At 34.5% G+C, this 24,261-nt stretch overlaps 1 protein-coding gene across 3 annotated transcripts in view; it reads left to right on the forward strand.

The window, feature by feature from the left end:
• Nucleotides 1-24,261, forward strand: part of SI (sucrase-isomaltase) — a 111,146-nt gene that overhangs the window by 12,192 nt on the left and 74,693 nt on the right. For all 3 annotated transcript variants that reach the window (XR_006270399.1, XM_043473833.1, XM_043473834.1), the window contains 7 exons: nt 1,919-2,044; nt 4,512-4,643; nt 4,729-4,848; nt 6,724-6,837; nt 14,052-14,136; nt 20,523-20,640; nt 22,060-22,231. Coding sequence is in view for 2 of the 3 variants with exons in the window: in XM_043473833.1 (XP_043329768.1) it covers nt 1,919-2,044; nt 4,512-4,643; nt 4,729-4,848; nt 6,724-6,837; nt 14,052-14,136; nt 20,523-20,640; nt 22,060-22,231 (867 nt within the window). In the remaining variant the exon portion in view is untranslated. The remainder of the gene's footprint in view (nt 1-1,918; nt 2,045-4,511; nt 4,644-4,728; nt 4,849-6,723; nt 6,838-14,051; nt 14,137-20,522; nt 20,641-22,059; nt 22,232-24,261) is intronic.

The raw sequence follows: 24,261 nt of genomic DNA on the forward strand, positions 1-24,261 counted from the left end.
GACTATTAGCATATATAAATCTTGGTGTTATCATGAAAAATAAATCATTTTTGTAGACATAAAATTTGAGAATCATGCCCATTTTTTAAATCTTGTTTTATTGATAAATCTTTTGACATATAATTCCCATTTCCTAGAATAATCTCAAAAGAGAAGTAATTACTATCAAAAAATTTAGTTATGATCTAAAAACCTGAACTAACAGTAGCTAGAGTTTTACCCAATTGAATAATTTACAAAGTCTTCCAATCCCCAAATTGCTGTTCATAAATGTGAATTTCAGAAATGCACACAAAATTTACAGTCTCCATAATGTGAAATCATAGTTATTGTGTATGGCTGTCACACCATCAAAACAGAGAACAGCACATTTTTGAAAGAGTTTAAGATTTTATTTGTGAAATATTAGTTGGGATAGTTGTCTATTACATGCTGAGTAAAGTCTGTGGTCAGCACTACTTGAACTTGAGTCATGTTTGACATGCCAATGCAGTATTCATGCATTAATAATACAGTTATCCACTTGCATACATCATTTTATGGGTAGACTTGAAAAATCTTGAATTAAAAAAAAAATATGTGTAGAATATAGCACTATTAATCAGTGCTGAATTTCAATGGGGGCACAAATTGGATAGAGAATAGGCAAAAGTAACTATTTCTTGTTTGAAGAAGAACAGAATATACATTCTGTACAAATTAACTCATTAGTGGTGCCAGGATGTCAAAATTGAAAACTTTAATGTGTTTGAATGATCAGATCATTTTATACATTTTAAGGGTGATATATACATATAAAGTACAAGATGACTGGTACATAAATTAATATAGTATATAAAAACACCTATTTTATATACTTTTATGAAAATAAATTATGTGATATGTATAACATACACAGACAGAAATTTCAATCACCTGTCTAAATCTTTAAAATTTTATGGAACATAATATGTTTATGAATAGTGTAAACATACTGAGTTTTTGGCAGAGTTTTATTTGATACCAAGTTTTAAAAGATAAATTTAACGCTTAAATTGAAGAGAATACAATGACCCACCAATAGTATTTTTTAAAATTTTTAAATAGTAGTTTTTAGATGTACATGATGAAATCACAGTTCTTTCCCCTAAAATGTATACCTTAACGAGAGAAAAGCCATCATGCCATATAAAGTTATTTGTTTTAATATAACCTAATACTTCATTTTCAGTGAAAAATTTAATGTCAGTTGCACTCATATATCCATGTGCAAAATCCTGTGCTGTGTTGTTGTGATAAGACTCTGGTGGTCTGTTGCGAATGTGCCCTGAGCCTGCTTGGGCTGCCAGAGAGTTGGAGGAGAAGGGCCCATTCGGTCCTTGGGGGAAGGAAGAAACCAAGGCCCTACATGTGACTATCAAGAGTACCTTATGAAAGGCTTTGTGGGGAGCCTTGTAGGCATATATTTTATTAATATTTTTGCAAACTAGAAGAGAAATAAGTGCCAAAATGTAACGGAATAGGAATTGTATACGTTTAACTTTCTTTTCTTACATGGTATCATTCATTCATTTTGTTGTTACAGGAAGTGGGAGGTGTGGTGGGACAGTTTTCTTGTTCTCTAATCTCATTAATGACATCCTTTTATTCTCTTCTTTAACTTTCCATGCACAGCAAAATACACTCTTATAAATGCTACTTTTTAAAGTGCTACCTTTCTGATGTTTTACACAAAATAAAAGAGGAACATAAACTTGCTAATTGTTTCGTAACACAATTCTAAGAGAATATCTATTTTAGAATGCAGATACCACAAAATCTTTGTTTAAAATATGTAGTTAAACTCAAATCGATACTAGAGATACAACAATTAAAAGCATATTAATTTTAGTTTCTAATGTTCATTATTGAAAGTAATTAAATATCCATTCACTTCAAGCTCATTGGACGACCAGCAATGCCAGCTTATTGGAGTCTTGGATTCCAGCTGAGTCGCTGGAATTACAAGACACTTGACGTAGTGAAAGAAGTGGTACAAAGAAATCGGGCAGCTGGCATACCATTTGTAAGTAGGATGAAGGGTTTGTGGGAATATATATAAAGTTAAATATTTTCACATAATAATAAATGCAGGATATTGTCAGGATTACCATATTTGAAAATATGAGTTCAGTTCAGTTCAATCACTCAGTCGTGACCAACTCTTTGTGGTCCCATGGATTGCAGCACACCAAGCCTCCCTGTCCATTACCAACTCCTGGGATTTATTCAAACTCATGTCTATTGAGTCGGTGATACCATCCAACTATGTCATCCTCTGTTGTCTCCTTCTCCACCTTCCATCTTTCCTAGCATGAGGGTCTTTTCAAATGAGTCAGTTCTTTGCATCAGTTGGCCAAAGTATTGGGGTTTCAGCTTCAGCATCAGTCCTTCCAATGAATATTCAGGACTAATTTCCTTTAGGATGGACTGGTTGGATCTCCTTGTAGTCCAAGGGACTCTCAAGAGTCTTCTCCAATACCACAGTTCAAAAGCATCAATTCTTTGGTGCTCAGCTTTCTTTATAGTTCAATTCTTACATCCATACATGACTACTGGAAGAACCATAGCTTTGACTAGATGGACCTTTGTTGGCAAAGTAGTCTCTGCTTTTTAATAAGCTGTCTCGGGTATCATAACTTTTCTTCCAGGGAGCTTGCACCTTTTAATTTTATGGCTGCAGTCACCATCTGCAGTGATTTAGGAGCCCAGAAAAATAGTCTGTCACTGTTTCCACTGTTTCCCCATCTATTTCCCATGAAGTGATGGGACCAGATGCCATGACCTTAGTTTTCTGAATGTTTTTAAGCCAACTTTTTCACTCTCCTCTTTCACTTTCATCAAGATGTTTTTTAGTTCTTCTTCGCTTTCTGGCATAGGGGTGGTTATCACCTGCATATCCAAGGTTATTGATATTTCTCCCAGCAATCTTGATTCCAGCTTGTGCTTCATCCAGTATAGCATTTCTCATGATGTACTCTGCATATAGGTTAAAAAGCAGGGTGACAATATACAACCTTGACATACTCCTTTTCCTATTTGCAACCAGTCTGTTGTTCCATGTCCACTTCTAACTGTTGTTTCTTGATCTGCATACAGATTTCTCAGGAGGAAGGTCAGGTGGTCTGGTATTCCCATCTCTTGAAGAATTTTCCACAGATGTTGTGATCCACACAGTCAAAGGCTTTGGCATAGTCAATAAAGCAGAAATAGATGTTTTCCTGGAACTCTCTTGTTTTTTCAGTGATGCAATGGATTTGGCAAATTGATCTCTGGTTCCTCTGCCTTTTCTAAAACTAGCTTGAACATCTGGGAGTTCACAATTCATGTACTCTTGAAGCCTGGCTTGGGGAATTTTGAGCATTACTTCGCTAGCATGTGAGATGAGTGTAATTGTGCAGTAGTTTGAGCATTCCTTGGCATTGCCTTTCTTTGGGATTGGAATGAAAACTGACCTTTTCCAGTCCTGTGGCCACTGCTGAGTTTTCCAAACTTGCGAGCATATTGAATATAGCACTTTTAAAGCATCATCTTTTAGGATTTGAAATAGCTCAACTGGAATTCCATCACCTCCACTAGCTTTGTTAGTAGTGATGCTTCCTAAGGCCCACTTGGATTTGCATTCCAGGATGTCTGGCTCTAGGTGAGTGATCATTCCATTGTGATTATCTGGGTCATGAAGATCTTTTTTGTACAGTTCTTCTGTGTATTCTTGCCACTTCTTCCTAATATCTTCTTCTTCTGTTAGGTCCATGTTATTTCTATCCTTTATTGTGATCATCTTTGCATGAAGTGTTCCCTTGGTATCTCTAATTTTCTTGAAAAGATCTCTAGTTTTCCCCATTCTATTGTTTTCTTCTATTTCTTTGCACTGATTACTGAGGAAGGTTTTCTTATTTCTCCTTGTTCCTCTTTGGAACTCTGCATTCAAATGGGTATATCTTTTCTTTTCTCCTTTGCCTTTCACTACTCTTCTTTTCATAGCTGTTTGCCAAATATAGACATAGGTTATTAAGCAGCTTATTAATAATGAAGTACACTTTATGTCCATACACAGTGCCCAGGTGTACCTGAATTTTGAGAACGGATTATGAGTTGTACTAGAATAGAACATATGTTGAAGTACAGACAAAATTATATTGTTTTTTAAATATACTTTTAGAGTTTGTATACTTTTAATGTAATAAGATTTTATGTATTTTATTTAATGTTAAGATTTTTGTTTTTTATACAATAAGCCCATATATGTACATATACATGTGTATATAACATAATACATACCGAGTGACCATCAATGAAACAAATGTGAATAATCATTAGAGAAACTAGCTTTATAAGCCATATCATTGTGTCTTTAGTGAAATAAAAGAGATCTAAGTTCATTTACCTTTTAATCATTAAATTTATAATAGAAATTCTTTGGACTTTAGGGTTGAAGTGATTAGAGGATTCTTTTAGTATTGTTTTTTGAAATATACTCTGCTAATTTTTAGGATACACAAATCACTGATATTGACTATATGGAAGACAAGAAAATCTTTACTTATGATCAAGTTGCATTCAACGGCCTCCCAGAATTTGTTCAAAATTTGCATGCCCATGGGCAGAAATATGTCATCATCTTGGTAATAAATGAACATATGCATTAATTTTTAGTATGTGCACATTTTAAAATTAATTGATTTTCTAGTTTCTTCTTTCTATTATTAGGACCCTGCAATTTCCATAGAGAAACGTGTGAATGGGGCAGCATATGAATCCTATGATAGGGGAACTGCCCAAAAGGTGTGGGTAAATGAGTCAGATGGGACTACAGCAATTATTGGAGAGGTAAATTATAATATTCATTACGTTTGTGTTGCTTGGATTTTCCATTGTACAACAACAAGTGTTTCTGAGTGTATGTATGTATGCATGTGTTTCAGAGAATTTACTTGCTTTCAAATCTGGATTTGCTATTTTAATTGCATAGAGAAGCTTTAGGGTAAATATTCCAGTTATCACTAAAACAGTTTTTGTAAGAAGGCAGATAATTTTCAGTGATAGAAGCAATGAAATTAATTATACAAATATGATAAATACTTTGATTACAGCAATTCTCATAATTTGATGTAAAATAATTGCATGTATAAATTGAGTACTTACATGTTGGATAATAAGATTTATGGTGTACATCTTTACAATAAAATCATCAGATATCTATGATTAAAATTATTTTTAATACTTTAATTTGAAAAAAAGCCAATTTGAGATGGCTTTAATGTTTAAATTTCCTTTTCCAATTTTAACTTTCCTTATATCACAGAACTAATAAGGAGCAGTGTGAAGAAAATGCCTGGCTCCCAAAGGCATAATTTTTAATCAAGATAAATATTCTTCTAGAGAATAGAGACAGTTTTATAAGACATACCAAGAACCATAATGTGTAGATACATTGACCTGATAATTCCAATTCTGTAATTTAGTCAAGGGAAATGAAACAGGAGAAAATATCAACTTATAGAAACATATTTATTATAGCTTTATTTATAACAATAAAGACTAAATAAGACAACAATAAGACTACATAAATATATTTACAGCAATAAAGACTATACTAACCATCATTTTTTTAAATCACATTTACCAAAGTTAAAATTTCTGATGAAAATTTTCTTAATTATGAGCTCCATCAGGAAACAAAATCCAATATTCCTCCCTATAATGTCAGTAATATCTTAAAAAATACATTTTGTTAAGACCTGTACCAGGACTCCGCTGGTAGCTAAGTAGGTAAAGAATCTGTCTGCAATGCAGGAGACCTGGGTTCAATCCCTGGGTCAGGAAGATCCTCTGGAGAAGGAAATGTTAACCCACTCCAGTATTCTTGCCTGGAGAATCCCATGGACAGAGGAGCCTGGCAGGCTACAGTCCATGGGGTTGCAAGAGTCGGACAGAACTTAGCGGCTAAACCACTACCAAGACCTGTTCTGTTAAATATAGACAGATCTGATCGTTAATATGCGTAATTTGGATATAAAACAATATTATTTGTCCCAATACATCTGAAATTGAATTTATCTTTCTGAATGTCATTATTTTATATGGTAAGTAAAATAATATGAAGAAGCATAAATCATAAATAGGCAGTGTAGTACATTTAGTGTTTAATAGCATGGAATTGGATATGAGATTGCCTGGATATGTGATTGGATATGAGATTCCTTCTGTACTACTTATTAGCAAGTGACTTTGAAAAGCCACTTCATCACTTCTTTCATCAGTAAAATGGGTTTAATTATACTACTTACCTCATCTGCAAAGTGATGATAAAAATAATACCTAGTTCCTAAAGTTCTGGTGAAGGTATAATGAAGTAATAATTAAAAGCATCAGAGTAGTCCTAAGAACATCATAATTGAGTGGCTAAGCACACACACAAATATAAATAAATACACAAAGAACCTTTTAGCTTAAATTTCTTGGAAACATATGCCTTTGGAAATGCACTAATGTAATTTCTTTTATCAGAGAGTGAATATGTCCGTGCTTTCAAGTAGACCTAAGATTATTGTAAATATAGGTGGTCCATGGATCACATATACCTAAAGAAGTACAATGTCATAACTTTAAGAATTTTTTACTCTTCCTCTTCACTCAGCCTGAATTTCCATTATTTATGTTTTCTTTTACTTTTGTGTATATGAGAATAATCTGTTCTTCCAGGTATGGCCAGGATTAACAGTATACCCTGATTTCACAAATCCAAGCTGCATAGAATGGTGGGCAAATGAATGCTACCTTTTTCATCAACAAGTGAATTATGATGGACTTTGGATTGTAAGTAGTTATTTTAGACTTGTGATTTAGGACAATGAACATGGAATTATTTTTTCATAAACTAATTATAAGTTCAACAAGATGTACTTTATAATGTATCAAGCATAAAATAATGTTATCATTTTTCTAGAATGTATAAATATCATACCTGTCATGTTCATGGGTCAGAAAAAGAATACAAACTACAAACTATTGATTGAGATTTTTATTATCTAATAATATTCTTTATAGAATAAAGTTTATTTCTGTAACTAAGGGGTTATATTTTTATGACTAATAATTTAAGTTGAAAATATTTAACAAAATTTGTAGTGCAACTTCAAAAACATTTACTAATGGCTGCAGTAGTTGAACAATTGCAGCAACATGGGCTTGAACAAGCTCTTATCCTTTAGAAACTTTCTTTTAATAAGTTATGAGTAGAACAAATCAATATTGGCAATAAGTTAAGAGTTTTATCTCAAGACAGATGACAACAATAAACAGACAAAATTGTATGTTTACTGGTAAAGTTATTAAAGGAAAACACTAATGTTTAAAAGTTTCTTTGGATAAAACTTTTACATCTGTAGCTATTGATGCCTGCTGGTAGGTTTATGATTTAAAATAATAATAATCGTAGTCAATAATTTAGTGTCTTTTGTTCAAGATACTTGGCCTCCATGGTGGTTCAATGGTAAATAAACTGCCTGCAATGCAGGAGACAGATCTGATTACTGGGTTGGGTAGATTCCCTGGAGAAGGAAATGGCAACCCACTCCAATATTCTTGCCTGAATGGACAGAGGAGCCTGGCAGACTCTAAAACTATAATAACATTTGGAGAATGAAATTACTCGGTAATCCAAGAACTCTGTATTTCAGGAAAAAAAAATATCTAATAATTTTGGACACAGAACATCAGCCATGTTTTACAAAGTTATTACAGCTGTACAAAATTTTGGAAGGTGAAATAATGGATATCTGGGAATAGTTAAATTTTTTGACCTTTGAGGTCACGGCATCTCCACTTACCTGAAATTTTCACTATTAATTCAGTCATTATTAAATTATTCATCTAATCATTTATTTACCCAATCAATTACAGGTGTTTATTTTTCACCACTTTAACAACATAAAGTTGACTAAAAGGTTAGCATAACCTTCAGAATTCTTATGATGATAACAGAATGAAAATGGAGAGGCATTTAGTTATTTGACAAAAAATTAGTGAGATTGCAATGATGATACCTAGCTGCTGGCATTTTATTTTCATGATTTAATTTCTGTCTTTTTAATAAAATTTAAAATTATCAGATGCTCCATGCAACACAGTTATTGGTGAGATAATATAATTTCACCCTCAAACTCATAAGGCATACTGTCATCTAACAATCCTCTCTTTTGTCTTTTTACCAGTTAAATTTCCATTTATCCTCAGTGAATACTCCATTTTACTAACAGCTCTTATCTATAGAGAGGACCACTCTTTCTCCTTTATAGAGATAATTGAAGACTATGACATGAACTGTCTCCACTTCCCACCCCAACCTATCAAAAGCCAGCATCCCTCCTCTTTTTCTTCCTTTTCAGTTGATGAAGTGGCTCTTACTCCAGTCAGTATCAGTCCTCCCATGTGGATTTTTCTTTCCTTTCTGTGCAGCTTGCTTCCTATATTTTTAAATGTCTTTTGCTAATGATTTATTTCACTTTATTCTATATAAGTCTTCTTTATGATGAAGAAAAAAGAGGGGTAGGGAATCCTTGACCATACTTGTCACCATCAATCCTTCCTCATTTCTTTATTTCCTTTTTTAGCCACAATTCTTGATAGAATCAACAATACTCAGTACTGGCAGAAATGACCAAAAAAAGAAAAAAATCTCCTCCTGAGTTTTGTTTTCAATTCTAGCTCCAATTTCAATTGCTTTATTTAAATTAGAAGTGCCTTCTTTCCTTTCTTTGTCTTTCTTTGTTTCTTTTTTTCCCTCCCTCTCTCCCTTTCTTTCCTTTTATTGCGTAGGAAACAATTTGAGTCCATTGGATCAGAGTTATAAGTATAAGTGACATTTAGCCATAGTGCAAGAGAATTTAACTGTGCTATAAAAAGAAAATACTCCATTTCCCAAGTCTATTGAAGACTGAAATACTTGATTCATATCCAAAGAGAGGGAGGGATGGGAAGAGGGCATCTGAGGAAGTCAGAGTAGTTATAACACTAACATAGAAGCATTTTGACTAATTAAAAAACAAACAAAAAAACCCCCAAAACACAACATGATAACCAGTATGATTTCAAAGCTCATTAAATGTCACCAAATTCATTTCTATTCTGTTCATGTATATGCTGAGGTTGCTTCAGTCTTGTCCAACTCTTTGCAACCCTATGGACTATACTCTTCCCAGCTCCTCTGTCCATGGGCTTCTCCAGGCAAGACTACTGGAGTGGGTTGCCACACCTTCCTCCAGGGGATCCTCCCAACCCAGAGATCAAACCCAGATTTCTTAAGTCTCCTGCATTAACAGGCAGGTTCTCTACCATTAGCGCCACCATACATTGGGTTTATGTAGTGGATATTCTGTTTCCAGCTCTTACCTAAATAACTGCCAAATTCTAGTGCTAGTTGTTTCTCTACCCTTTTCATTTTATTCAGATTATTTTTTGTGACAATGAAAAACTATTTTCATGTCAAATTTTAAAATATTTGTATAATTTTATAATTTGGTAGATTTTTAATTTAGATTCAATGCTAATGCTTTTTAATTTTAAATGTTAAAATGACTTCAGAAAATGTTATGAGCTTAATTGAAACAGAAAAATAGATTTTTTACATATAAGCATACATTACAGTTGAATTATCTTTTTTGTATCATTTTTAAGATAATCTCCTAATATTTTAGAAATAAGAGCCAACTGCATTTGGAACAATTAAGACTGAAACTGTGATTTCAAAATAAAAGTATTAGTCAATATTTTTAAAATTCAAAGAACATTTCCATTTTTTTCCTGAAAAAGTAGGCATATTTTTAACACATTATTATTGTTTTATTCTTTAAAATCTGAACAACTGAGTTTTCCCATAAAGAATTCTAATAATTTAATATATAGTGTTGGGAAACTTAAAATTCATTGAGAAAATATATCCAAATACTTTCAATGTATCCCAAATAACTGAAGGCTTAATTGGATATGTTCTCTCAACATTTCATAAGATTCTTAGAAAAAAATTGATTATTTAAATTTCTTTGAAAATAAGGGCATTTTCATTTAGATTTCTGGAAAAGGAAATGGCAACCCACTCCAGTACTCTTGCCTGGAAAATCCCATGGACTGGGAAGCCTGATAGGCTAAAGTCCATAGGGTCGCAAACAGGCAGACACGACTGAGAGATTTCACTTCACTTCATTTAGATTTAGTTTAAATGTGAAGTTATGTAAGGTCACCAGATTATTACACAATTTTCAATGGACTTTATAAAGTACCCCTAGAAATGCCATTGCCAATTTCTATAAATAGTCATTACTAGACTTGAGATGATTTTAATACCTGAAAAATGTAGGAGTACATCTTACTATCAATTCACTGAGTTCTTTGCCTCAAAACTTACAAAACTTTCAATCTGACTTTAATGTTGAAAATGCTAATCAAATTCACTTTTTACGTGACCTTATACAAACTGTAGAAAATTCTGAAAGAGATGGGAATACCAGACCACCTGACCTGCCTCTTGAGAAATCTGTATGCAGGTCAGGAAGCAACAGTTAGAACCTGACATGGACCAACAGACTGGTTCCAAATAGGAAAAGGAGTACATCAAGGCTGTATATTATCACCCTGCTTATTTAACTTATATGCAGAGTACATCATGAGAAACGCTGGGCTGGAGAAAGCACAAGCTGGAATCAAGATTGCCGGGAGAAATATCAATAACCTCAGATATGCAGATGACACCACCCTTATGGCAGAAAGTGAAGAGGAACTAAAAAGCCTCTTGATGAAAGTGAAAGAGGAGAGTGAAAAAGTTGGCTTAAATCTCAGCATTCAGAAAACTAAGATCATGGCATCTGGTCCCATCACTTCATGAGAAACAGATGGGTAAACAGTGGAAACAGTGTCAGACTTTATTTTTTGGGGCTCCAAAATCACTGCAGATGTTGACTGCAGCCATGAAATTAAAAGACGCTTACTGCCTGGAAAGAAAGTTATGACCAACCTAGACAGCATATTAGAAAGCAGAGACATTACTTTGCCAACAAAGGTCCGTCTAGTCAAGGCTATGGTTTTTCCAGTGGTCATGTATGGATATGAGAGTTGGACTGTGAAGAAAGCTGAGCACCGAAGAATTGTTGCTTTTGAACTGTGGTGTTGGCGAAGACTCTTGAGAGTCCCTTGGACTGCAAGGAGACCCAATCAGTCCGTCCTAAAGGAGATCAGTCCTGGGTGTTCACTGGAAGGACTGGTGCTGAAGCTGAAACTCCAATACTTTGGCCACCTGATGGGAAGAGCTGACTCATTGGAAAAGACCGTGATGCTGGGAGAGACTGGGAGCAGGAGGAGAAGGGGACAAAAGAGGATGAGATGGCTGGATGGCATCACCGACTCGATGGACACGAGTTTGAGTCAACTCTGGGAGTTGGTGATGGACAGGGAGGCCTGGCGTGCTGCAATTCATGGGGTCTCAAATAGTCGGACACGACTGAGCGACTGAACTGAACTGAACAGACTGAACATCATTTAAATCATTTGAATATGTTAGGGAAAAGTCTTTTCAGAATTCTGAAAGAGCAAAAATACAAAATACATTAAAAGAAATACAAGTCAATTCCTTCAAATTATGGGTAATAAGTTCAGCTTATTAATAATATAATATTGCCAAATAGATATGACATTTTAATTAAAAATAATCAAATATCAAATGCTATCCATTTGTTGTAGAATATAGTTAAAATCACATAAAAGATTAAATTTCATTTTAAGTTATTTTATTATATAATAATAATTTATTATTTTATTTTGCTATATATATTAAATTATTTTATTTAATTGAATAAGATAAAGTATATTTTGAGTGAATGCTAAAATTTTATTGCAAGTTTGCAAATACACAGTTCAAGTAGAATAACATTAGCATCAGAGTTAAATGTTTGCTCTTGCATTTCTTCAGTGATATTATATACAAGAGTTAATAAAATATTTTAGAAAAAGACTTAATATTTAAAATAATACAACTCAGTTCCATTTATGAATTTCAGTACTTGATGCTATGTTTAAATTTAATTCAATTTGTGCAATCAATAAGAACAAATATTTATGTTTATCTAAAATTATTATCTGTTCAGCTATAGTATCTCTTTGTATTAATTCTACTGGACATATGACAGCAACATTGAATATATTAGGTACTTTCAGTAAAATAACCCCAATGTATACTTTCGAATAACTACCTAATTGTTTTTCTTTGTGGCTCTTAAGAAAACAAAAATGTGTATCAAAATGAGAAATCATATCTTCTCCCTGAATGGCCTTAATTTCTTACATTAATTCCATCTGAGCATCATGTGGATTGAAGAAGGGAAGAGTAATGAAGAGAATATGTTTCCTCTGAGGAAAACCAAATCAACAAAGGAATTGACTGAGTTTGATACCTTTGTGAGAGCAGAAGCAACATATTGTAGAGATGTGGGAACTAAGAGTGAAAAATATAGAGAAGTTTGGTGCATTAACAGAGAAGGAGAAAGACGCACATTTCGTGAGCATGTTGTAAAAGATTTTATCTGAATTATATGTTTTAGTCCAAAGATTTTACTCAACTGTTTGTGGACAGAGAACCAGTAAGTAGGAAGACAACATTGAGGCCTCAGTTTACAAAGCAAGAGAATCCATAGACACAATACCCCACAGCTCTGACTCCAAAAGGTATCTAGATCACTGGTTCTTATAATGTGGTCCAGCAGCCCTCAGTTCAGTTCAGTTTAGTTGCTCAGTCGTGTCTGACTCTTTGCAACCTCATGAATAATAGCACGCCAGGCCTCCCTGTCCATCACCAACTCCTGGAGTTTACTCATACTCATGTCAATCGAGTCAGTGATGCCATCCAGCTATCTCATCCTCTGTCGTCCCCTTCTCCTCCTGCCCCCAATCCCTCCCAGCATCAGGATCTTTTCCAATGAGTCAACTCTTTGCATGAGGTGGTCAAAATATTGGAGTTTCAGTTTCAGCATCAGTCCTTCCAGTGAACACCCAGGACTGATCTCCTTTAGGATGGACTGGTTGGACCTCCTTGCAGTCCAAGGAACTCTCAAGAGTCTTCTCCAACACCACAGTTCAAAAGCAGCAATTCTTTGGCGCTCAGCTTTCTTCACAGTCCAACTCTCACATCCATACATGACCACTGCCCTAGGGTTCCCTGAAACTCTTCCAGGGATTCAATAAGGTCAGAGCCATTTTTATTAGAATACTAAAATACTATTCACCTTTTTTGTATTTTCAGTCTCTCAAGAAAGTGTAGGAGCTGTGTTAGTCACTCAGTCGTGTCTGACTCTTTGCGACCCCATATAGCCCACCAGGCTTCTCTGTCCATCAGATTTTCCAGAGAAGAATACTGAAGTGGGTTCCCATTCCCTTCTCCAGGAGATTTTCTCAACCCAGGGATCAAACCCAGGTCTCCTGAATTGCAGGCAGATTGTTTACAGTCTGAGCAACCAGGGAAGCCCAGGCAAAAAGTGCTGTGTCTAGCTAGGCACACAATAGAAACTAGATAAATGCCAGCTGAAGTTAATAAGCTATGCTAAATAAAAGAATGTGCTGGAAATATGTACAATGATAAATTCAGTGAGAAGATCAATACAGTTATTTTAAAAGACAGTTGCTTAATACATTTAATGTAATATGATTAATGCTTTATATGTATTTTAAATAAGGTAAATCAAATATATTTTGGTTGCATATAATCTTTTAATCCTATCAAGATACCTCTGTTATCTGATATATACATTTATGCAAACACAAGTAATACTTTTTCTCACTATAATAACTTGTTCATACTAGAAGTAGAACCAAGTAGTGAGAATAGTTAAACAAGCTTGTTTGTAGGCTGGTAGTTTATATTTGCCTTCTTGGAGTAGAAGAATGTCATGGTGGCTCTTGATAAAATATTTACAAATAAACAGAGACTTGCTGTAAATATGATTTACAACTACTTGAAATCTACTGTTCTTTATCTTATATCCATTCAGGACATGAATGAAGTTTCCAGCTTTGTTCAAGGTTCAAAGAAAGGATGCAGTGCTAACAACCTGAATTATCCACCTTTTACTCCCGGTAAATTTCAGTTATTTCTTACAGTTAATTAGAAAAACTATATTTATTTACTGGTAAATTCAAACATATATTTCTAAATTACAGATATTGATATAATTTTGAGACCATGAAATAACTGTGGTGTTTGTTTTGGGCCAAAATATTTATGCCTAAGGAAAGGAGCACATTTTAAAATTTTGGTATAGAATATTTCGTCTTTACCACTGATGAATTGCCCATGATTAAATGATAAATGAAAGGAATAAACTTTGCTTGAAATCACAATATAAGTGATAAAATTTTTTCCTTGAGCGCTGTGATGTAATTCTGTGTCATTTTGCAATTCAGTTCAGTCACTCAGTCGTGTCCTCCTCTTTGAAACCCCATGGAATACAGCACACCGGGCCTCTCTGTCTGTTACCAACTCCTGGAGTTTACTCAAACTCATATCCAGAGTCAGTGATGCCATCCAACCTTGTCATCTTCTGTTGTCGCCTGCTCCTATCGCCTTCAATCTTTCCGATTGAAGCATCAGGGTCTCTTCAAATGAGTCAGTTGTTTGCATCAGGAGGCCAAAGTATTGGAGTTTCAGCTTCAACATCAGTCCTTCAAATGAATATTCAGGACAGATTTCCTTTACAATGGATGGTTGGATCTCCTTGCAGTCCAAGGGCCTCTGAAGAGTCTTCTCCAACACCACAGTTCAAAAGCATCAATTCTTCGGTGCTCAGCTTTCTTTATAGTCCAACTCTCACATCCATGCATCAGGTCAGTTCAGTCACTCAGTCGTGTCTGACTCTATGTCACCCCAAGAATTGCAGCACATCAGGCCTCCCTGTCCATCAACAACTCCCTGAGTTTACTCAAACTCATGTCCATCCATCGAGTCGGTGATGCCATCAGCCATCTCATCCTCTGTCATCCCCTTCTCCTCCTGCCCCCAATCCCTCCCAGCATCAGGGTCTTTTCCAATGAGTCAACTCTTTGCATAAGGTAGCCAAAGTATTGGAGTTTCAGCTTCAGCATCAGTCCTTCCAATGAACACCCAGGACTGATCTCCTTTAGGATGGACTGGTTGGATCTCCTTGCTGTCCAAGGGACTCTCAAGAGTCTTCTCCAACACCACAGTTCAAAAGCATCAATTCTTCGGTGCTCAGCTTTCTTCTCAGTCCAACTCTCACTTTCCTACATGATCACTGGAAAAACCGTAGCCTTGACTAGATGGACCTTTGTTGCCAAAGTAATGCCTCTGCTTTTTAAAATGTTATCTACGTTGGTCACAACTTTCCTTCAAAGGAATAAGCGTCTTTTAATTTCATGGCTGCGATCACCATCTGCAGTGATTTTGGAACCCAGAAAAATAAAGTTTGATACTGTTTCCACTGTATGCCCATCTATCTGTCATGAAGTGATGGGACTGGATACCATGATCTTGGTTTTCTGAATGTTGAGATTTAAGCCAACTTTTTCACTCTCCTTTTTCACTTTCATCAAGAGGATTTTTAGTTCCTCTTCACTTTCTACCATAAGGGTGGTGTCATCTGCATATCTGAAGTTATTGATATTTCTCCCGGCAATCTTGATTCCAACTTGTGCTTCTTCCAGCCCAGCGTTTCTCATGATGTACTTTGCATATAAGTTAAATAAGCAGGGTGATAATATACAGCCTTGAGGTACTCCTTCTCCTATTTGAAACCAGTCTGCTGTTCTGTGTCCAGTTCTAACTGTGGCTTCCTGACCTGCATATAGGTTTCTCAAGAGGCAGGTCAGGTGGTCTGGTACTCCCATCTCTTTCAGAATTTTCCACAGATGTTGTGATCCACATAGTCAAAGGTTTTGGCATAGTCAATAAAGCAGAAATAGATGTTTTTCTGGAACTCTTGCTTTTTCGATGATCCAGTGGATGTTGGCAATTTGGTCTATGGTTCCTCTGCCTTCTCTAAAACCAGCTTGAACATCTGGAAGTTCACAGTTCATGTATTGCTGAAGACTGGCTTGGAGAATTTTGAGCATTACTTTACCAATATGTGAGATGAGTGCAATTGTGTGGTAGTTTGAGCATTCTTTGGCATTGCCTTTCTTTGGGATTGGAATGAAAACTGACCTTTTCCAGTCCTGTGGCACTGCTGAGTTTTCCAAACTTGCTGGCATCTTGAGTGCAGCACTTTCACAGCATCATCTTTTAGGATTGGAAATAGCTCAACTGCAATTCCATCACATCCACCAGCGTTGTTCGTAGTGATGCTTTCTAAGGCCCACTTGACTGCACATTCCAGGATGTCTGGCTCTAGGTGAGTGATCACACCATTGTGATTATTTGGGTCATGAAGATCTTTTTTGTACAGTTCTTCTGTGTATTCTTTCCACCTCTTCTTAATATCTTCTGCTTCCGTTAGGTCCATACCATTTCTGTCCTTTATTGAGCCCATCTTTGCATGAAATGTTCCCTTGGTATCTCTAATTTTCTTGAAGAGATCTCTCGTCTTTCCCATTCTGTTTGTTTTCCTCTATTTCTCTGCATTGATCGCTGAGGAGGCTTTCTTGTCTCTCCTTGCTATTCTTTGGAACTCTGCATTCAAATGGAAATATCTTTCCTTTTCTCCTTTGCTTTCACTTCCCTTTTTTTCACAGCTATCTGTATGGCCTCCTCAGACAGCCATTTTTGCATTTTTTGCATTTCTTTTCCATGAATATGGTCTTGATCCCTGTCTCCTGTACAATGTCAGGAACCTCCGTCCATAGTTCATCAAGCTCTCTGTCTATCAGATCTAGTCCCTTAAATCTATTTCTCACTTCTACTGTATAGTCATAATGGATTTGATTTAGGTCATACCTGAATGGTCTAGTGGTTTTCCCTACTTTCTTCAATTTAAGTCTGAAATTGGCAATAAGGAGTTCATGATCTGAGCCACACTCAGCTCCCAGTCTTGTTTTTGCTGACTGTATAGAGCTTCTCCACCTTTGGCTGCAAAGGATATAATCAATCTGATTTCAGTGTTGACCATCTGGTGATGTCCATGTGTAGAGTCTTCTCTTGTGTTGTTGGAAGAGGGTGTTTGCTATGACCAGTGTGTTCTCTTGGCAAAACTCTATTAGCCTTTTCCCTGCTTCATTCCATACTCCAATGCCAAATTTGCCTGTTACTCCAGGTGTTTCTTGACTTCCTACTTTTGCATTCCAGTCTCCTCTAAAGAAAACTACATCTTTTTTGGGTGTTCGTTCTAAAAGGTCTTATAAGTCTTCATAGAACCATTCAACTTCAGCTTCTTCAGCGTTACTGATTGGGGCATAGGCTTGGATTACCGTGATATTGAATGGTTTCCCTTGGAAACAAACAGAGATCATTCTGTCATTTTTGAGATTTCATCCAAGTACTGCATTTTGAACTCTTTTGTTGACCATGATGGCTACTCCATTTCTTCTAAGGGATTCCTGTCCACAGCAGTAGATGCAATGGTCATCCGAGTTAAATTCACCCATTCTAGTCCATTTTAGTTCTCTGATTCCTAGAATGTTGATGTTCACTCTTGCCATCTCCTGTTTGACCACTTCCATTTTGCCTTGATTCATGAACCTAACATTCCAGGTTCCTATGCAATCTAAAGCATTAGACCTTGCTTCTATCACCAGTCCTATCCACAACTGGGTGTTGTTTTTGCTTTGGCTCCATCCCTTCATTCTTTCTGGAGTTATTTCTCCACTGATCTCCAGTAGCATATTGGGCACCTACCAACCTAGGGAGTTCCTCTTTCAGTATCCTATCATTTTGCCTTTTCATACTGTTCATGGGGTTCTCAAGGCAAGAATACTGAAGTGGTTTGCCACTCCCTTCTCCAGTGGACCGCATTCTGTCAGACCTCTCCACCATGACCTGTCCGTCTTGAGTGGCCCCACACGGCGTGGCTTAGTTTCATTGAGTTAGACAAGGCTGTGGTCCTGTGATCAGATTGGCTGGTTTTCTGTGATTGTGGTTTCAGTGTGTCTGCCCTCTGATGCCCTCTCACAACACCTACCATTTTACTTTGGTTTCTCTCACCTTCAATGTGGGATATCTCTTCATGGCCGCTCCAGCAATGTGCAACCACTGCTCCTTACCTTGGACAAGGGGTATCTCCTCGCATGACATCTATGCATGACTACTGGAAAAACCATAGCTTTGACTAGATGGATCTTTGTTGGCAAAGTAACGTCTATGCTTTTTAATAAGCTGTCTCGGTTGGTCATAACTTTTCTTTCAAGGAGCAAGCATCTTTTAATTTCATGGTTGCAGTCACCATCTGCAATGATTTTAGAGCCTCACAAATTAAAGTCTGTCACTGCTTCCACTGTTTGTCCATCTATTTGCCATGAAGTAGTAGGACCAGATGCTATGATCTTAGTTTTCTGAATGTTAAGTTATAGGCCAACTTTTTCACTCTCCTCTTTCTCTTTCATCAAGAGGCTCTTTAGTTCTTCTTCACTTTCTGCCATAAAGATGGTGTCCTCTGCTATCTGAGGTTATTGATATTTCTCCTGGCAATCTTGATTCCAGCTTGTGCTTCATCCAGTCTTGCATTTCTCATGATGTACTCTGCATATAAGTTAAATAAGCAGGGTGACAATATACAGCCTTGACATACTCCTTTTCCTATTTGGAACCAGTCTGTTGTTCCATGTCCAGTTCTAACTGTTTCTTCTTGGCCTACAAATAGATTTCTCAGGAGGCAGGTCAGGTGGTCTGGCATTCCCATCTCTTGAAGAATCTTCCACAGTATGTTGTGATCCACACAGTCAAAGGCTTTGGCATAGTCAATAAAGCAGAAATAGATATTTTTCTTGAACTCTCTTGTTTTTTCAGTGATCCAATGGATGTTGGCAATCTGGTTTCTGGTTCCTCTGCCTTTTCTAAATCCAGCTTTAGCATCTGGAATTTCATAGTTCAGATACTGTTGAAACCTAGCTTGGAGAATTTTGAGTATTACTTTTCTAATGTGTGAGATGAGTGCAATTGTGCAGTAATTTGTGCATTCTTTGACATTATCTTTCTTTGGGATTGGAATGAAACCTGACTTTTTCTAGTCCTGTAGACATTGCTAAGTTTTCCAGCTGGCATATTCAATGTAGCACTTTCACAGCATTGTCTTTTAAGATTTGAAATAGCTCAACTGGAATTCTATCACCTCCACTAACTTTGTTCGTAGTGATGCTTTCTAAGTCCCACTTGACTTTGCATTCCTGGATGTCTGGCTCTAGGTGAATGATCACATTGTCATGACCATCTGGGCCATGAAGATCTTCTTTGTATAGTTCTTCTGTGTATTCTTGCCACCTCTTCCTAGCTTCTGCTTCTGTTTGGTTCATACCATTTATGTCCTTTATTGTGCCCATCTTTGCATGAAACCTTCACTTGGTATCTCTAATTTTCTTGAAGAGATCTCTAGGTTTTCCCATTCTATTGTTTTCCTCTATTTCTTTGCATTGTTTACTGAGGAACACTTTCCTATCTCTCCTTGCTATTCTTTGGAACACTGCATTCAAATGGGTATATCTTTCCTTTTCTCCTTTGCCATTATTAGAAGTAGCTAATATGAATATTTGGGCTTCTCTCGGGAGTTGGTGGTAAATCATCTGCCTGTAAATCCTGGAGGCATAGATTCAATCCCTGCATGGGAAAGATCCCCTGGAGAAGGAAATAGCAATTACAGTATTTACCTGGGAAATCACATGAACAGAGAATCCTGGTAGGCTACAGTCCATGGAGTCTCAAATGAGTTGGACATGACTTAGTGACTAAATAACAGCAGTAACAGATGTTAATAGCTTCTTCTCACCTATTTGAAAAAGCACATTTTCACCATTAAAACTGGTAAAAAAATTTAACTAATGACAAATAAGTGCTCTTAGGGAAATAGATTGTGATAAGGACATCTGAAGAAAGACAACAATAATTATTACTGTGCCACCTAGGCCTGCAAACTAAAGCATATTAAAAACTGAAAAGCAGAGATTTATATGATTTGCTGTTGTGTAACAAGTCTACATGTGTGGAATTAGGTTATATTTTAAAAAATTATACAATTTTCAAATATGGCTATAATTATATGATTTACAGTGCAGATGTATATATTTCTATATATATATGTTAAAGTCTATTTTTTCCATGAATTCATTTATTACTGAAGCTAAGAAACATAATATGTACTACTTTAAGTGCAAATCTAACAGTAAATTAATGAGAATGAGAATAAAGGGTGGAGACCCAATTGAAACTTAGCATAAAGTGATGTGTTTCATTATGTTTTTAATTATGCATAGTATTACATAGCACATCACTTAAGAATTATGAAGCTTAAAATGGAAAAATATTTCTTTTTTTTTTTTTTGGAAAAATATTTCTTACCTAATTATTTCTTATATTTTTTTCTAAGATATTCTTGACAAACTCATGTATTCCAAAACAATTTGCATGGATGCTGTGCAATACTGGGGGAAACAGTATGATGTACACAGCCTCTATGGATATAGTATGTCTATAGCCACAGAGAAGTAAGTGCAATTTCACTCAGAAAACTTTCTGATATTTATTGTCTAGAAATATATTTGGTAATTTACATATAGTGGATAATAACAAGTGTAAGAAAGCAAAGAAAGATAATATTTTCATTGTGAAAAATTAGGGCATAAAAGCATCACCTCTTTTATTAAATATTCATATATTTGAAACTTAATTATCAAGACCTACATGATATATGTACTTAACTGTGATCCTTTTTTAATTCATAGACTGAAATTATCCTGCTAAATTTTGATTCAGCTTGGTGTCTCTGAACATGTGTTCTAAACATGAATCTCATAACTGGTCTAAGACAGTGGTGCTATTTGAACAAGTCATTATTTTTTTAAAAAGAGTGTTTCATTTAAAATGTGGTTTTCTATGTAATATCTCACAAGTAATTCTCTAATAGAATGTGTTTGCTTGTGTGTAAAAAAGTAGCATGATACAAAACAAAGAAATGAGATAATCATATATTGATTGCCTACTATTTTTCAAACATTGTATGAGGACCTATAATGCAATAGTAAATAAAAAATTCTCTATCAATAAATTTTAAATTTTCTCATAATTAAGCAACTGTGATCAAGTATTCATTCTAAACTATATTTGGTCCCAAAGCATACCAGGATATCAAAATTGTATATGCTATCTTCATAGTGCTTACTTCACTTGACAGCATTATGTATCATAGAGTATAAGTAAATAAATACTAGAAAGAAAGAACATTATAGTTCATATAAAGGTAATTTTAAAAAAGCATCTCAGAATACTATTATATTTTTATTAAGATAATCTACCAAATTAAATTTTTATTATCTTTTTTCTGATAATTTTCCAATTATGGAAAAATTTGTCAACAATATTCAGGTACTAAAAGAGGTGAGATGAATAATGTTAGTATTGTGGATGATGAAATTCTAAAAACAAAATAAAGTGCTTTGCAAGCATACAAGTTTTACATCAACATTGTTAGATAATATTTGAAAATATAAACATTAATGTATGATTAGCATCACTGAATCCCAAAAAATGTGTTTTGGGTATAAGTTTGGACTGCTGTATTTTATATTATAAAGAGATTTTCCAATGGGTTTAAATCACATATTTCAAAAACAAATATTGATTTGCTTTCTGCATATAGAAAACCCATGTTTAATTTGGAAAGGAAAATTATTCAAACTCTAAATCATTTCTAGAAGATTTCTTTTCTATGTTTGATCTGAATGTATTTTACTAAGTAAATATTAATATCTAAATGCAAAATTAATATAAAATATTGATAAAATAGTTGCAATTATTATAGCTTGGCTCTAAAAGCTAATATATGCCTTGAAAATAAGATTTTAGAATTTATCATATCAATATTGTTTTAAAATAGATGTTATTTATTAATTTTATTTTGTTTTTAGAGCTCTAGAAAAAGTTCTTCCTAATAAGAGAAGCTTTATTCTCACCCGATCAACTTTTGCTGGATCTGGAAGCCATTCTGCACATTGGTTAGGAGACAATACTGCTTCTTGGGAACAAATGGAATGGTCTATTACAGGAATGCTGGAGTTTGGTTTGTTTGGAATACCTTTTGTAAGTAGTTTTTACAATATTATTTATAAATACTGTAATTACAAATTTTGCAATGTTGTTTCATCTTAATGATTTTCAGTTAAATTATTAAAGTTATGTGACAGAAAATTTCAATTTCTATTCCTAGAGAATTTATGAGAAAAATAAGATTGTGGATGGTGTCTATAACATTAGAGGGTAAAGAGAGAATGAACAAAATTCAGTCAAATCATACTAATTCCTAAAACAAAGTCAATATAAACAAAACACAGAAAAATCTTATATAAAAAAATACAAAAGCACCAGAGAAAACTGTAGGGAAAAATCCAAACTTGGCACTGTAAAAAAAGTAAATATTGAAATTCTAGATATATTTGAAATTCTCTAGACTGTCAGTTTAGGTTAAAAAGATAATAAAGCTGTTTCTTCTATTTAAAAGAGAAAAGATGACAGAAATGTTTCAAATTTTTAAAGCAGAGAAAACTTATATAGGTTATTCCAAATGTAAGAAATCAGGTAAGTCTCTATATCAAGCAAAAAAAGAACTATGCAGTGTTGATATTCAACACTAAGCAGCATAATTACATAACAAAATAAATGAGAAATTTATAAAATTATAGTGATTTGTTTATTCTTTCTTATGTATTGAACAAAGTTAAAACCAGAAACAAACCAAACCAAAACAAAAAAGCTACCACACACACACACACACACACACACACACACACACCGTCTTGAATTTGGAAAGTAATTAAACACATTACCAACTGATTCACCAAAATAAACTGAATGGAAATGAGGGAGAGAAACTGTAAAATTGAATGCAAACAATTGTACTTCATATCAGAAATTTGGGATATCAAACAAATTGGTATTTAGAAGAAAAATTTTAACCTTAAATGCTAAGATTATAAACAAAGAAGTTTTGAATATTAATTAGTGAAATACATGAAATACATGAAAAGAAAAACAGAATAAATCTAAACATATAGGTAATGAAAATAAGAGAAGATGAATGCAGTGAAAACAATGTCTCTAGAGAAACAAATGTCAGAATAAAAAGGTGACTCTGGAATTTTGAATAAAATAGGCCAATATATGGCAAGTTTTGTCCAAAAAAGAACAAAATAAGCAATGTTACAATGTATTCCAAGATAAGGTGTTATGTATATTATAGCAACTAACTAATAAGCAATAACTAGGAGTAAATATTCAAGCTAAGTGTGGGAGTTTTTGAGAGAAATTGTAGTAACTTAGCAAATTAAAGATACAACATGTTCATGGATAAGAAGTCTTATAGAAATATGCTTTCTCCCAAAACTGTTATCTAAATTCAGTGACATTCTATTTTAAGCTATAAAGAGAATTTGAAGAACATTTAAAGTTACTCTAAACTTCATGTGGAAGACAATACACTTTAAGACATAGAAAAGAGCACATGGATTTTGCCCTATCAGCTAAAATAGTAATATAATGCAGTGATACTTAACTGTGACTAATCAAATAAGTTAATATTGCAAAATAGGACATGGGTCCATACATTAATAGAAGTTTGTTTAATAGTAGCACTATCACTGTAGCTCAGTGAAGAAAGTATCCACCAATCATATGGACAATTGATTATCCATTTAAAATATAAAATAAAGTGACTCTCTGTCTCAAATAGTACACAACCTATGTGTGAAAAGTAAACTTTAAGCATCATAGAAGAAAATATAAGTGAGTAACTTTATGACGTAAGGTTAAGAGTTGAATTCTTAAACACAGCACAGAGGCACAACTAATAAAGAAACAAATTTGGTTACAAAATGAAAATTTTGTTCATCAAATGTCTATTTTAAAAATTAAAATGTTTACTACTACTGGAAAATTATATTTTCAATTCATGTAAGTAGTAAATGATTAATATTTAATTTAAAGAACCTACTATAAATCTGTAAAAGGTAAAAACAGTAGAAAAATCAGCAAAGGATATATCAAGCAATTCTATAGAAAGAGAAATATATATGGACTAAAAAAAAAAATTGTGAAAAAATTCTCAACTTTCCTAG

This window comes from Cervus canadensis, chromosome 7 (genome assembly GCF_019320065.1).
Source record: "Cervus canadensis isolate Bull #8, Minnesota chromosome 7, ASM1932006v1, whole genome shotgun sequence".
Taxonomy (NCBI): domain Eukaryota; kingdom Metazoa; phylum Chordata; class Mammalia; order Artiodactyla; family Cervidae; genus Cervus; species Cervus canadensis.